The sequence below is a fragment of the Dasypus novemcinctus genome, chromosome 2 (assembly GCF_030445035.2).
Source record: "Dasypus novemcinctus isolate mDasNov1 chromosome 2, mDasNov1.1.hap2, whole genome shotgun sequence".
Lineage (NCBI taxonomy): Eukaryota > Metazoa > Chordata > Mammalia > Cingulata > Dasypodidae > Dasypus > Dasypus novemcinctus.
The window spans coordinates 3871873-3886566 of NC_080674.1; the positions used below are offsets into that span (position 1 = coordinate 3871873).

The window sequence follows — 14694 nt, forward strand, 5'->3', positions numbered from 1 at the left end:
ATTGTCTGTTTTTAGAGAGAATAGTACTCTACATCACCAAGTGGAACAGATGCTTCAAAAAATTTCTCCTCTGCAAAAATGTCAGGAAGAACTGGGAACTTTGAAAGCAGAGCTAGAAGAGAAAAAGGTACGGGAAATCATTTTCCTAATAACAAGGTTTATCTTCACTCAGTAAGGATCTGCTTATTCACTATAGTGGGGCAAGGGAAGGTTTAACATGTTCAGAAAGGAAATAGTAGTCAAGACTCTTTAACGTATACTACTATACTTAGAACATTGAACTAGATGAATGGTTTTGTCTTTACACAAATTATTGGCTTGAGTACTGTGTTAATTGCTTACTTTTTGAGAGGATCATAGGGAAACCCAGCATATATTTTTATGGTGCTGTGTGTCCTGCATTGATCTGTACTTACTTGTTTTTTTGCATTGCTTTAAGTAATGTGAAAAATTTAAACTTAAATCACTGTGTGCATTTGTGTGAATGTGTGAATGTGAGAGAGGGAATGCACACACATATCATTTATTCTGGAGGAACTATCTAGAAGGTCGTCGATGAGCACTTAGGCCTTTGCCTTTATGGAGCTTAATTACAGAAGGCTTAAGCTGTCCTCTAAATAATCTGCTCTCATTCATAAACTAGTCAATGCTTTAAGCAACATCTGTATACTTTTACCTCTGTACCTGTGTCTCATTTGTTTGATCCTTTTTTATTTCTTCTTAAAATAATTATAAATATTTAGTTTCTTAAGTTTCTCATTTTCAGTGAGAGACACCCAAAATGAGAGTCCTTCAAAAGAATATATCAAATTCTTTTATAAGTAAGTATTCAGGATAGAGGTTATTTCCTTCACCTAGCTGGTGAAATGATTGATCCTTTCACATGACGTTCATTGCACTGTGGTCGCCTTGGTGCCTTCTGTAGATATGAAAAATCTGATATTTATTCCTTAATGGAGGCTGTTTTCCTTTTCCAAATCAAGTTGCAGTAAAACAGCTTGTTTACATGCTGTGAACTTACATTTCTAAGTAAATTTTGGTTTACTCTTTATGGCAGTCTTAGAAGAGAATTCATGCCTTTTACAGATAAAAAATCTGAATCCAATAAAGTTAAGTGATATGGAGACAGAAGACAAGTCGTAGCCAAGCTGGAGTGATTCTTGGCCCCTTGACCTCTTTCCGGGTTCTTGGCATGACAGTGTGTTTGCCTCGTGGTCTTCCTCTCATGGTGCTGTTTTGGCGTGACCAAAGCCAGCTTGAGGGTGAGGTACCTAACAGCACTGTGATGGGTGTTCCTATTGCTACAATTCTTCATTATTTGTATCATTTAACTATGCTGTGAAAATTGAATATACAACCACACTATTGAGTGGTATCTAGCCCTGACTATACAATAATTCCTTCAGCCACATCCAAGAGGAAGTGTAAACTTTGGCATCAGTTGTTAGTGAAAGATCCTATGTGGTCACTCACTCACTGTGACTTTGCTACAAGCCAGCCTGTTAGATGCTCAGATTTCTCATCTGTATAAAAGGGATAATGAAGTTCATTCTGCAGAGTGTTTGAGCTTAAAGGAATGTCATATATATATTATAATGTAAGCATCAGTAAGAATTCTTTCCCATTCCATAGTGGCTCTCAGGGTATATACTTATTTTTTTCCAGTTATCTTTAAGTATCATAATAGGCTTCATATTTTTGCATAGTAGTAATAATGATGGCAAATAATCATTTAGCACTAAGTTTTTTGAGATTATATGCAATTGAAATTGAGAAAAAAATATTAGCTATTTGTATATTTAAACCAATTATTATGATTTGAAATTGCCTTAAAAGTAATATATTGTTTTAAATTTCATGACCTTTGTTTGATTACACTGTAAAGTCTTATTACATGTATTAAGAATCTGGTTACCATTCATTTAAATGTTCCATAAATTGTATTTTGATTTCCTACTTAATATATCTGTTTATTTGGTTAGTTTTATACTGTTAATAAATAATTTGGCTTATCAAGGTCAAAATAAGTTATAATTGGTTATCAGTGACTATCAAATTGTATATCTCTTTTTCAGAGTTCTCTTAAATTGTATCAGGATACTCATCAGGAATATGCTCGTGTAAAAGAAGAATGCTTGAAAAGTGATGCTCAGTAAGTGTTTTTAAAAATTACCTTAGAAATAGAGTTTTCTTCTTTTAAAATAGAAATCTACAAATTGGTAGTTTCACTTTACTCGTGTGTCTGTATTTTTAACAACGATTAGCTGGGTGATCTTGAACTAGTTAGTCTCTCAACCTTGGTTTTCCACATCTATAAAATGGGAATAATACCTATTTTGCAGGGTTATGAGGAGGGTTAAATAAGCCCTCATATGGTAAAGGGCTTGCACAGAGGAAGGACTCCATAAAAGATTTTATCTCTTTTTCTCTCTGTGTCTATGCATGTGTCTGTGTATAAAAACATAATCACTGATTCTACCAATATTTTAACTGATAGCATATTGAACATGTCTTTGTTACCATTAATAAAGAATTGTTCAAAAGTATACAGTTGATATTTTAAAATTTTATATATATATATGTTTTTTGTTTTTGTTTTTGTTTTTTTTTTGGAGGTACTGGGGATTGAACCCAGGACCTTATACATGAGAAGCAGGTGCTCAACTACTGAGCTACATTCACTCCTCATTAAATACTATATTAACATTAATCACAAAACAAACGTGAGCCACACACCCAAAATTTTAGTTTACTGTAGAGGTGATACAGCAATAACTCAGAAACTCTTTCCCAGAGACTTATCTAACTTGTCTGACTCTCAGAAATCCATCTTAAAGCAGTTCTCAAGCCACTTACCTTTATGTAAAAAAGTAGTATTGTTAACAATATTGCCAAACTCTGTGGGACTCTGTATGCATGGCAGACACATATTGCTCCCAAAAGTAGTATTAACTACTGGGTGCCAGACTGAGCCTTGTAGATCATCTGTGCACGTAAGCTTGGTTCACAGGTAAGGCACCTGCTGCTCAGGGAAGTTAAGTGAAGTGCCTCAGTTCCCAGACGTGGCATGGCAGAGCTTGGATAGGGCTATACTGTGTGATTCACACAAAAAAATGCAGAGATTTCCTTAGTTCATTTTAGAAATAATACACAGTAAATAGTATAATGTTCATCCTTAGGTTTACTTAATCTGGGAACAATTGCTGGTCATTTTAGTTGATGTTTGTATGATACTTGTAGTAACTATATTCTCTTTGTTACACAAATCTTAAGTTTTTAAAAATATGTACCATATATTGTGATATAGTTTTTTTCTCCTATACTATTTCTTACCATGTAACTTATATAATTTTATTTTTAGAAAGAAGAAACTAGAAGCCAAGGTGAAGAAGCTGGAAGGTACTTGACACTATTGTGATTTGGCCAGTGGAAGTCATTTGTAATTGTAGAAATCATTTATAACTATATGAGGGTATAGTACCTCATCAAATAGTTCATTCACCCTGGTTTTTGATGGTTCATTCTTGGATGACTACATTAAAAATTCTGTTAGGGAAAAGTTTGAATACTGCACATATCTCAGTTATCAGAAAATAACAAGTAATGGTAATGTGGCAAAACCTTGAAATGTTGCACTCAAAATAACAGATGCTCATACTTGCACTATAAAAAGTAGCAGTTAATGAAAGGATTTAATTTTGAAAGTTGAAACTCATGGGCCTTTATTTTTTCCTAATGAAATAGTTGTTAGTAGAAAAGCTTACTCCTTTAAGTATCAAGAATCTCGATATATTTAGATAATTATGAAATGTCCATAGAGACATTCCAATGACATTCCTTACATGGGGGTTTGTCACATGTGTACCTGATCCTCCCCTTCTCCACCCTTTTTTTAGAGGCTTCTCATCTATGCTGAGTAGGCCAAGTGCAAAGGGGCTGCACCAGAATATATTTAAGTCTTCACATTTCAGTTCAGGAATAGGTAGGAATTAACTGAGATCTTTTCTTTTTCTCTTACCCCCTTCGTGGGGGTTGGGACATGGGCGTGATATCGGGGAGGTAAACAAGGCCATGCTGGACCCATTCCTGGTCCTCAACAGGTGTCCACCCACTGTGCATCACAGACTCTGGTATTGGCTACATCCTTGTGTTGATAATGTTCTACTTCAGAGAATTAGAGTGGGAAGGAAGAGTTTACATTCTGTTGGATCAGGATGTATTTCCAGTCACTAATTTATCAGAATTGAGCCAAATTTTCTTAGACTTAAAAAACAGTTTTTCCTCTGATTTGACTGTTGCACAAATATTGACAGTAGGGCAATAAGTAAGACCTTACTGTGTTCTGTCTTAGTATTGCCTTCTTATGTTAGTGTGTGGAGACAAATGTCTTTTTAATAAAGTGCTCTTAAAGCAAGCATTTTTTCAGCTTTTAGAATAGATTTCCTTTGTAGCAGAAGTTTAACCTTTATTTTCCAGTTAACAAAAATATTTTTCCCTAGTAAGCATTGTGGCATTAAGCTTATTAGTGCAGTCAGGAGAGAATTTTTATTCTGGTGCTTTATGTTTTGTTTTGTTTTTCCTTTCCCTCATAGCAAGTGTATGAGCTTATTCATGTTAACTCAACACCAGTCAGATTCTTACTAGTTTATCTAGACCAGTTAGTGCTTCAGAGCCAAAAGTAGCAATGAAGAGTTTGCTGGAGGTCTAAAGAAGAGCTGTAAAAATACCTAAGAAGTGAGATCTATAGTTAGGGAAGGGAATTACAGGGAGCAGTAACAGTATCTGTAGTAAGGGTAGGGGAGGTGGGTTTTCCCTGCAGATGGATGTATTCTGAGGTAAAATTACAATTCTCTAAAATCTGCAACATCATGGTTGCTGGTGATTGAAGTGGGATAAACAAGGGAGTCCATGGCCTCTCCCTCTCAGAAGGCTGGATGCAGTGGATTCTGGCCTGATTCAGCTTGGAGTGGATTTGCAAGGTGTCTGCCAAACCTGTGGTTTTGTAATTGCTAGTTAAGATGAAAAAATGTTCCTGTACTCTCCTTGACACTGATAAATTACTGAAGGAGCGTTTAAGTTTTTACAGTATTGTTTCAGAGTTTAAGAAATGAGATAACGTATAATAGATTGCATTTTGACTATTTCATTAACCGTAATAGTAAAGTTGATAAATTATTTTTCTCTCTTTATTACTTCATTGTACTTTTTTAAATAAAGAGGCTGCCATGAAGCAAATTCAGGACTTCAAGCAACTGAGAAATGAAAAGAAAGTATTGGAAAAAGAATTTAAGAAGACACAGGTAATGTGTCTTAGATGCCTGCGCACATTTATGTTCCTAGCTTTGGGGCTCTCCTGTAGTGTTCTGTAGATGCCAGTGCGTCCTCCAGCTCACAGAGGAGCCAGCATGCAGGCCACCTAGAGGACAGTCCAAATTGCCTGTGAGGCTGCCCCACTTCTGCCTTTGGTCCAGAAGGGCTGCTCTCTTATCCATTATAATCACTGTTAGTGTTTTGTTCTAACAGGAGAGGCTTGATGAATTTTCTAAACAGAAAAATGAGAAGGGTGAGTGTTCAGTTAATGTTATTTTAAAATCTTGTTTTGAGATACAGTACATGTATTCTGTGTATATATGTTATTTTAATATTTTTCCCAACTACTTTTAGAGTTGAAACATATTGGAACACAAATTTCAAGTGATTCATATGGAAGCATAGATAAAAGTGAGTATATTGTAAATTTTATTTCAATGTCTATGTTTCTTAGTGATTTTTGGTAGGTTGTATGCTGCCATTACATATTGCATGAAAACATCAAGGCTTAGTAAATGTTTCATGTCAGAAGAAACTTTCCTATTTTGTATCTTGAGTAGGTCTATTTATATAATCAGCTGCTTGTATTTATGACATAGTGAACAAAAGTTTTAAAGAGCAGTATATTAAAGAAAACCTAGAGATAAAATTTCCACACTTTTCAGTAAGAAAGGAGTACAGATATTCTCCTTCAATTCCTGTTTACCCAGTTAATTTATTAAATTTCTTAGATATGAACTATATTAAAAAATGGAAAAGTCAAGAAGGAAAACAGAAAAATTTAGGGAAGGCCTAAAGTTACAAAGAAAAATAAAGTTGTACTAATAGCGCAAGGAAAATCATATATTTTAAATGCACGTTTTATCATTGCTAGCATTATCTTTTAAATGGGAAATGGACGTTTTCACTTTAATCTTTATTAACCATGTGGTCCTTGGCCATTTGCTTCTCTTCCTAACCTTAATGGGTTTTGTTCACCCTTTTTAAGGCAGATTATAAATTTCTGCTCTGCCCATCTCATAAGTTTATTGTAGGAGTAAATTGAACATGTTAAATAAATAATGGTATCTTCATTTCACTAATTTGCATTTTTCCTCCAAATGGAGATGAGTGAAATTGTTTTGAGACATAGTGTCTCTTTAGAAATCTTTCACTTTTTTCCTTCAATTTTTTTTTTTTTAACTTCAGAGCGCACAAGGTTACCTTTTCCTTGGCTTAAGGCATTCACATTGCACACACCTTGCAGTTGATAGGACACTGATCTCCCATTTGTCTCTATCACTCATTTTTAATTCCATGTGCTTTTGACTGTATTTTTCCGACTCTTGTATCTGGAAAGTGAGACTTTGAGTAATAGTTCTGAGAGAAGAGAGAAGATTGACAACGTTTTGCTTTCCAAACCAGCTGTGAACTCTTGAATTCTATCACCTTCTCTTTTGGATAGATGGATTTGTTTTAGGATTCAACTGTTCCCAGTCTGTACCTTTCAAAACAGCCCTCCTACACCCTTTCTACAATTGTTCTCCATCCCTACATTCTTATTTTCTTCAAAGACCATAGTAAACAGATAAAATGTTTTTTTGTTTCTACCCTCACTATAGGGCAGGGATATTGTCTCTTTTACATTTTACTTTATCCAGGTAAATAAATGGAATGTTTAAAAATCCGCTGATGGGTTAGCTGTGGACTTTGATGAGTTTAATTCATAATTCTTAAGTATGTATATCTTTGATGCTCTCCCTTGTTAGTACTGGACTTCTGAAAGAGATTTACCTATTAGGCAAAAAAAAGTATTGGTTTGATGTCAGTTTTAAAAGGCTGCCTGAGTGCCACATTTGCCTTTCTGTCTTTTCAAATTCCAATACAAATGAAGGAAAATTAAAAGTACCTCCCCAGGATAGTTAAAAAAATTTACCATCAGGAGAGGAAATTAGTGAAGAAGTTGTAAAAGCAGATAGTTATCAGTTAATTGGTGATAAAGCCCAAGATTGCTGTGAATATAGCGTCCATCAAAAAGCAGTTTTCCCTTGCAGAAGCCCTGAGTTTCTCCAAATCATAGGGGCAGGGGTTGAGAAAAGGAGCAGATCATTACCATTTTTTGCCAGGTAATTGCATTAAGGGATGAAAATAGTGCCAGTCATCAGCTTTCAGGAACTATTTTTGATATTTGTCCACTAACTGTGGCCCAAAGTTTAGTTCTCTAAAAAGTTAGTTATGGCAAGGGAGGCAAAAAGTGTGAATATCAGAAAATTGTGTAATTATGGCTGCTTTGCGGGTTAGTCACACCTGCTTCCAGAAAATAAGATGCTTCATACTTTCTGTGAATCCTTACAACTGCATTCTTTTCCCTAAAGGCAGGCTTCATAGGTTCTCTTCCTCCTGATGGCAAGCTTCATAGGTTCATGAGAACCTACTCTGATTGCCAAACGAATAGGTCGAAAATTTAGGCTGATGAAATGTACTCTGGCTAACAAAGATTTTCTGCTTAAACTCTTGTCTAAAACTTTGAGGAAAAGAATGGTGAGAAAGAAAGGCACCAAACTGAAGGAGAGAGAGAATTAGTTCCTGAGGAAATAGTAAATATTCTCAGGTGATACACCAAAAAATCAAATAGAGCAAAAAAAAAAATTGGATGTAGAGGGTTGGGTAAAAATATTTCAAGCAAATGGTAACATGAAAGCAGGACTATAAGGCAAAAGTATTTAAAGACTGGAAGTAAAACTACATAGATTAAAAAGGAATATTTAGCTTGATTAAAGGTATATTTCACTAAGAAGATACTGGTGTCATGTATCTATTAGCATGAAGCTATGTCAAGCAAAGCTCTTGGAAATTCTAGGGTGGGGAATGGCCAAATCTCTTGTCATTGTGGGATACTAATATGTTTCTCAGAAAGAGTAGAAGCGTGCAAAAAAAAAATATTTTTTTTAAGTTATGAATTGGAGCTATACTTGTAAGGTGGATAATTTGCATTTACCTTTATAAGTCACAAACCTAGAATTCTTTAAAATACCTTTCAAACATATAAATGTTGACAATTTACTAAACAAAAAAATCTAAAATTTAATAATAAATATTAATATAAATAAATAAATATATCAAACACACATTCCCCCAATCTACCTGGAAGTTAAGCCAACACAAATAAACTTCTCTTTGGTAATAGGAAATAAAAACTTAAATATTAAACTCTAGAAATAAGCAACAATAAAGGCAAAATTTATTAAACCCTTTGAGATATAGCCAACATGGGATTCACAGGAATAATGTTAGTCTTAAGTGAATATATTAGAATTCAAGAAATATGGAAAATGAAGTATTCACTTAAGGTTGGCAAATATAACAGAAACCTTAGGAAAAGAGAAGGAATTGATAATGATGAAAAAATAAGTTAATGAATTAGGAAACAATACATACAGCAATCGATTAGAATTCATTAAAACTAAGAGCTAGCAGAGCAGGCATATCTCAGTGGTTGGCTGCCTGTTTTGCATATATGAGGTCCTGGGTTCAATTCCCAATACCTCCAAAAACAAAACAAAAAACTAAGAGTGAGATCTTTGAAATGCAAGTTAAACCAGCAACTTCACCAGATGTGATCAAGAAAGGAAGGAACAAAAATAGCAGCACTACCATGACTGAGAACAGCTATAGAAACTACATTTGTAGAAATTTCTTAATGTTTTATATTCAGATTTGAAAATCTGGGTGAAATGGACCATTTTCTATGAAAGTTTTCTCGGATTGAAAGTCAAATCATTAGTTGTATAGAATACAGGAAAATCATTACTTAAGGATTTATATTGGAGTACTGTAACAAATAGTTAAAAGGAAATATGTTATGGTCATCTCAGATCCATTCTGATTAAAAAAAAAATTTGGTGAGGTAATAGAAGAAAATGTTTTGAACTTGAGAGAAGTAAAACATTAAACCAATAGTCATTACTGTCAGAAACAAGGCAAGCATGTTTTTGTTGCTTCATTCTTCAAGTACTAGAGTCTCACCTGTGCAGCAAAACAAATGAGAGTAGGAAATGTAAATACTAATAAGGAAGAGTCCAAACTCACTATTTTGGCCAGTATAACTATAGAAAATCCAGAACGCTGAGCTGAAAGACTTAGAAGAAATAGGAATTTGGTGAAGTGGTGGTGTGTGAGATGAGCATTCAGAATGTACCAGTATTAACGCATTAGAAGAGGCATGAACTAAGCACAGTCCATTCTCAAGTGGCAAGTGAACTGTTAGATGTCTAGAAAAAGTCTTGATAGTGCCTGTATAAGGAAAACTTTTAACTTCCCTAAAGAGCATAAAAAACCTGAGCACATAAATAAATATTACATGCCTGGGTATGAAAACTCAGAGTATAAAGATGTGAATTTTCCCCAAATGTATTTGTAAATAATATGGTCCCACTCAAAATCCCATTGAGGTTTTGTATGGAAAAGGACAAGCCAATTGTAAGGGTTTATCAGGAAGAATAGATCTTCAGAATAATAAAATTTTTTAGATGGAAAAACCTGAATAAGGATCATGCCTAGCATATTAAAACATAATTATAAAATGGCTTTGATTAAAGAAGTGTGGTGGTATTGGTATGGGAACTGAAAAATCAGTGCAATAGAAAGCAAAGTCCAGAAACAATTTAAAAATGCCTTCAATTTTGATAAAGTATTTTAAAGGATTTAAAGGATGCTGGTCCAGAGTACCGAGGCTTTAATATGCTTCTTGATGAGGTAGTGAAGCCACACCACACTGAAGCTTTTTGTTCTGCTTACCTGGGAATGATAGTTTTTGGTTTTGGTTTTTATTCCTCCTGTCAGATTAGAAATAATGAGTGCTCAATTAGGCATATCTCTGGCGAATAGGCTCCATAAGAAAAGTAACTATTTTTCTTTTTTTTTAAGGTTCCTTGTTTTCTGCTGCTTTGGGTATGCATAATAAGCAGGGATCCTGGTCAGGTCATTAAGCAAAGGGGATTTCAGTGTTTGGAAGCAGGCTTTGGGGTAGGTTAAATCACAATGTAGATAAGCTCTTCGATCACAGAATTTTGAACTCAAAAATGGCACATGTGCCTCACACATAGTGACTGTCAGAGGACTTGGTTTGGCTCAGGTGAGGCTGAAAAGGTTTAACCTTCCATACTTACCCGTAACTGTGTCCTGTCCCTTATGTTTTTCCTCTCCCTCATTTTGTGGACTTCATATTTTGGAGTGATGCAATTTGTCAGCTTAAATTTTTGACCTATTAAAATATTTGAGATTCCCTGGAGAAATTTTGATCTTTAAAAGGTTCGTCTTTGTAGACTCTGTTGAACTGGATTAAAGATTTGCCTAATCTAGACCTCTTTGAAAATTTGATAAGAATTTTGTCGCTTTCACTTTCCTTAGAGAAGTATTTATGTGGGTGTCAGCTCATGTGTGTTTGGGTACCTGCCCCTGTCCATCCACTTGATTTTGTACACATGTGTATAGTCTCCCAGTACATTTCCCCTCATGAATGCAGTGGATTTTCTAAAATCCCATGAACCCCTCCAAGTGAATGTAGCATGGCCAACTCTGATGACTTTCCTGATAACCTCATATAACTAAGGTGCTACTACTTGACATTTCTCAGGTGTTCTTGTAGCATATATAGTGCCCAGGTCCCTATCCTGTTAGTCATTAGTGGTTCTTCCTTTCACCATCTCATAAAACTCTCTAGAAGAATTGTGTGGGTCAAAGATGTATTTGTCACCTGCATGCATAAAGGTGATAAAGTCTTTAATAGCAAGTCGGTTTGGTCTTATGTCCCTTCCCTCCTCCCCCATATTCAGCATTCACTTTTTAGCTGAAGCATTGCAGACATTTCCACCCAACAACTAACTGAATTACGTGCAGTGGTTGAATTTTGGGAGATATTAAGTACCTAATAAATTCTGATTTCACAAGGATATGTTTTAGCCTTGTATAGATTGAGCCAAATGCTCAATCAAATGCTTTACTGTTTTTTACAGGAAAAGTAAAACTGCTTCTGAAGGAACTCTGGCTCTGTATAAATACCACGCACAGACTACCGGGGGAAGGCAGTAAATGTGTCCAAGGTGAGAGAGAAGGCTTCCACAAGAAAACTCTGCATTACATACATGAAAGTAGAAATATTTGCCATGGGTTCGTATGCCTTTAGTTTTCAGTATCTCCTGAATCTAACATTAAAAGAATCGAATAACCTAGATGGATAATTTGATACGAAATACGAAACATCTTTCTCTTCAGTATCTCTAACCTCAGGAAATGCATTTTTTTGTTGTTGTGTTGTTTTGTTTTTAATAACTGCTTCCATCAGAAAATATTCAAAGATACCAGAAGGACAAATAGTGCAGGCAGGCATATAGTGCAGATATGTAAGGCAGGTATATGTAGAAGGCTTTAGGGCATATACTTTTCTCTAAATTATTTCATGAGTTTGATCAGTCTACCAGCAATTTATTTTTCATGAAATTCACTGTTTCCTCTAATTGAACATTTAGGATACAACAAATAGTCTCTTGTTTGTGGGACACTGATATTGTTAGGAAAAATCTTTTTCCTTTCATGCTAACTGTGCTGCCAGGTTATTCTTGGACAGCACAATTAGCAAATACATTTTCAAAGATTTTATTTAATCTGTAGTGTATCTTGATTTGCATGAAGTGTCACGGAGAAATTCTACCTCATTCACAGTAGTATTCTATTCAGGATTAAAAGTTGAAAATAAGAGTTTTGTCATCCCAGATTGGGAGAGGAAAGATAACTATTTTGCATTAAAGTTTTTTCATTTGACTTTTTTTCATTTTTCTTATTTTTTATGATTAGCTGCTAGGAATTCATAGCCCACTGAAAATCTAAATCTATAGAAACATGTGCACATAATTTTTTCTGCCAGGCTTCTGATGATGAAGCTCCTCAGAAATGTGTTGTCAAGTTACTAATTCTCATTTATGCAGGACTCAGAACTTGTCAGGTATACAGCTGTATATTTGATGGGGTTTGTTTAAATAGACTTTTCCCTCAAATCACCATTGTATAATAGTGTTTGATGGCAGTTGGTTAGTTCTTGGCAATTCCTAAATTAGTCTCTTTAGCTTAGAATTTATTCATCAGTGGAAACAGCCTATGGATTCTTTGCAGTCTTCTATATCACTGAATAGTTCTGTTTCATTATAATCACTTGATTTCATTGATAGGTTTTAATAAGCTTATGGAGAGGTAAGGAAACATGTTACAAAGGTCCATTTTATAAACTAGTGTTTTTGATGATTTTTATTTAAAAATGAACTATTTTGAAGGGGAAATCTATTACATGTTAATTTTCTCAGAGTAGAAGGGAAAGTATGGCATCTTTGGAATATATCTATACTATACAAAGTATTCACATGACCTAGCATTGCACAGCTATGTACTTGCGGTAGGCTTGATATTGGTTGATTTGAGATAGCTTTTCAGACAGAGAAAATAGTCGTCCCTATAAGCCAATGTGCACAGAGTTGTTTCTCAACCAGCTAACACTGGGTGTATGAAAAGATTCACTTAGAGAATGAGTGAGTTAACAAGTACCATGTCTACTGCTGGGGATGTTCCAACTTTGTGTCATCCTGCTGATGGGTCCCAGCAGAATGTGTCTGTCTCATTTTTATATTGTAAGGCTAGCAGACTTAGATGAAATATGTTCAGTGGTTACAGGATATCATTCAGAAAGGGATTGATTGCCTTTAAAACAAGTTTTTACTTGGAGTTTAACAATATTGCTAACACCTTGAACTGATAGAGTAAGTTTTCCCCATCTTAATATTGCAGATGTCTCTACAGAAAAGTCTGCCAAAGAAAACACCCAATCCAGGGAATCCATGGAAGATTGTGTGCTACCTCCAATACAGCGCAGTCCTCTCACAACTTCAGAAATGCAGGCATGCTTAGCAAAATTGTCCATGGAAATAGATGCTGATTGCTCTTTGTGTAAAAATGTGGGAAAAGAGAGGCCCAGTGGAGCAAGTTGTGGTAATGACCATGTACTTACTGAGCATGGGAATCCTGAACTTTTAATGCAAAGTAATAATGCTGATGATAGTACTGACTTTTCTGATCATGAGAATTTTTTGGATGAAGATCTTCAAGCTGCAGTTGACTTCTTCAAGCTTCCCCCTCCTCTTCTGTCTCCAGTGCCATCACCCCCTCTCATGTCATTACCACAGCTGGGTTCATTAAGGTCTTCACTTGGATCTGTAAGTTTTGCTCTTAAGTTTAAATTACGAAATGTATACCTTGTTTTTCGTAATATGCTAGTAAAACTTAATATTAGTGGTACTCGTGCTAAAAGCCTGTTCGTTTGGCCAATTTTTATTTGGGGGTTTAAAATGGCATGCTAGTACCCTTTGGCCTGGTATTTCTTGTGTGATGTAGTTGACTCTGCACTATGGCTACGTTATTATTTGTCTATCCACAACCAAATTGTAGGTTTCCTTTGGAGTGAGTGTCTTAATTGTTCTTATCTTTAGTGCCTGGCACATAATAGGTTTAATAAGAATGAATTGAAACTGTATTTGTAGGCATGGTGTTTTTCAGAGACAGGAAAATCACTAAATAAAGCACATCCCCATCAATCTAAAGATGCCAGATTCCCCTCCTTTTCTTGTTTGAGTGTTTGCAGAATGATTGATAGTAATTTCTTGGGAAGTTAGTCCTGATGAAGCAGATTTATATACTTTTTGACTTAAGGAGCAGATAAATGTTTTCCTCCCTTGAGTCACTTCATTTGGGAATGGAATGTATGCCTCCTGAGTGAGGCATCAGGAATACAGAGAAGGCACAGGACGTGGCTGCTGTGTGGTTGTCACTGGTTTGTGTGGAGGGGACCGACAGGGAGCAATGACTTCACTGCCCGGACAGATCTCTGGACGCACCTTCTGCTCAAGAGCAAGCAGAAGAGAGCCCTAATCCTGAGAGAGCCCATGGTGGAGAGGGCAGGGAGGCACACGATGTTTCCAAAAGATAGGACCCCATCCAGAACTTAGAGAATGAGTGAGGTGTTTCACTCTCAGGCGCACAAAGTGGAGGAGCCGTTTGCACAGAGGCCCAGGAGTTTGGGTAGATGTGATGTCGGGACCAGTCAGACAGACCAGATCCACAGGGTCCTGCGTAGCCTGCGAAGGAGTGTCTTTTCTTTCTTGGCAGCCACAGGAAGTTTTTGACGAATCTAAAGAAGTAGACTTAGTGATTAGATTTTCATTGGAAGTGTCAGTTTAATCATAGTTTAATGAGTAGAGAGTAGGGGATCGTTAAGAATGAGGTAAGTTCATAGACAGGGAAATTATCCGGTGAGCATTTTCTTAATTCTTGGGACCTGAATGCAAGTAATAGCATTGGGGTTGA

General features: G+C 35.7%; 1 protein-coding gene across 1 annotated transcript in view; it reads left to right on the forward strand.

Moving 5' to 3' along the window:
• The window catches only part of ICE1 (interactor of little elongation complex ELL subunit 1), a 68865-nt gene that overhangs the window by 25127 nt on the left and 29044 nt on the right, over positions 1 to 14694 (forward strand). Inside the window, exons 5-12 of the mRNA XM_058306441.2 lie at positions 16 to 127; positions 2076 to 2152; positions 3362 to 3399; positions 5218 to 5300; positions 5524 to 5563; positions 5665 to 5721; positions 11304 to 11390; positions 13123 to 13547. Of these exons, the coding sequence (XP_058162424.1) occupies positions 16 to 127; positions 2076 to 2152; positions 3362 to 3399; positions 5218 to 5300; positions 5524 to 5563; positions 5665 to 5721; positions 11304 to 11390; positions 13123 to 13547 (919 nt within the window). The remainder of the gene's footprint in view (positions 1 to 15; positions 128 to 2075; positions 2153 to 3361; positions 3400 to 5217; positions 5301 to 5523; positions 5564 to 5664; positions 5722 to 11303; positions 11391 to 13122; positions 13548 to 14694) is intronic.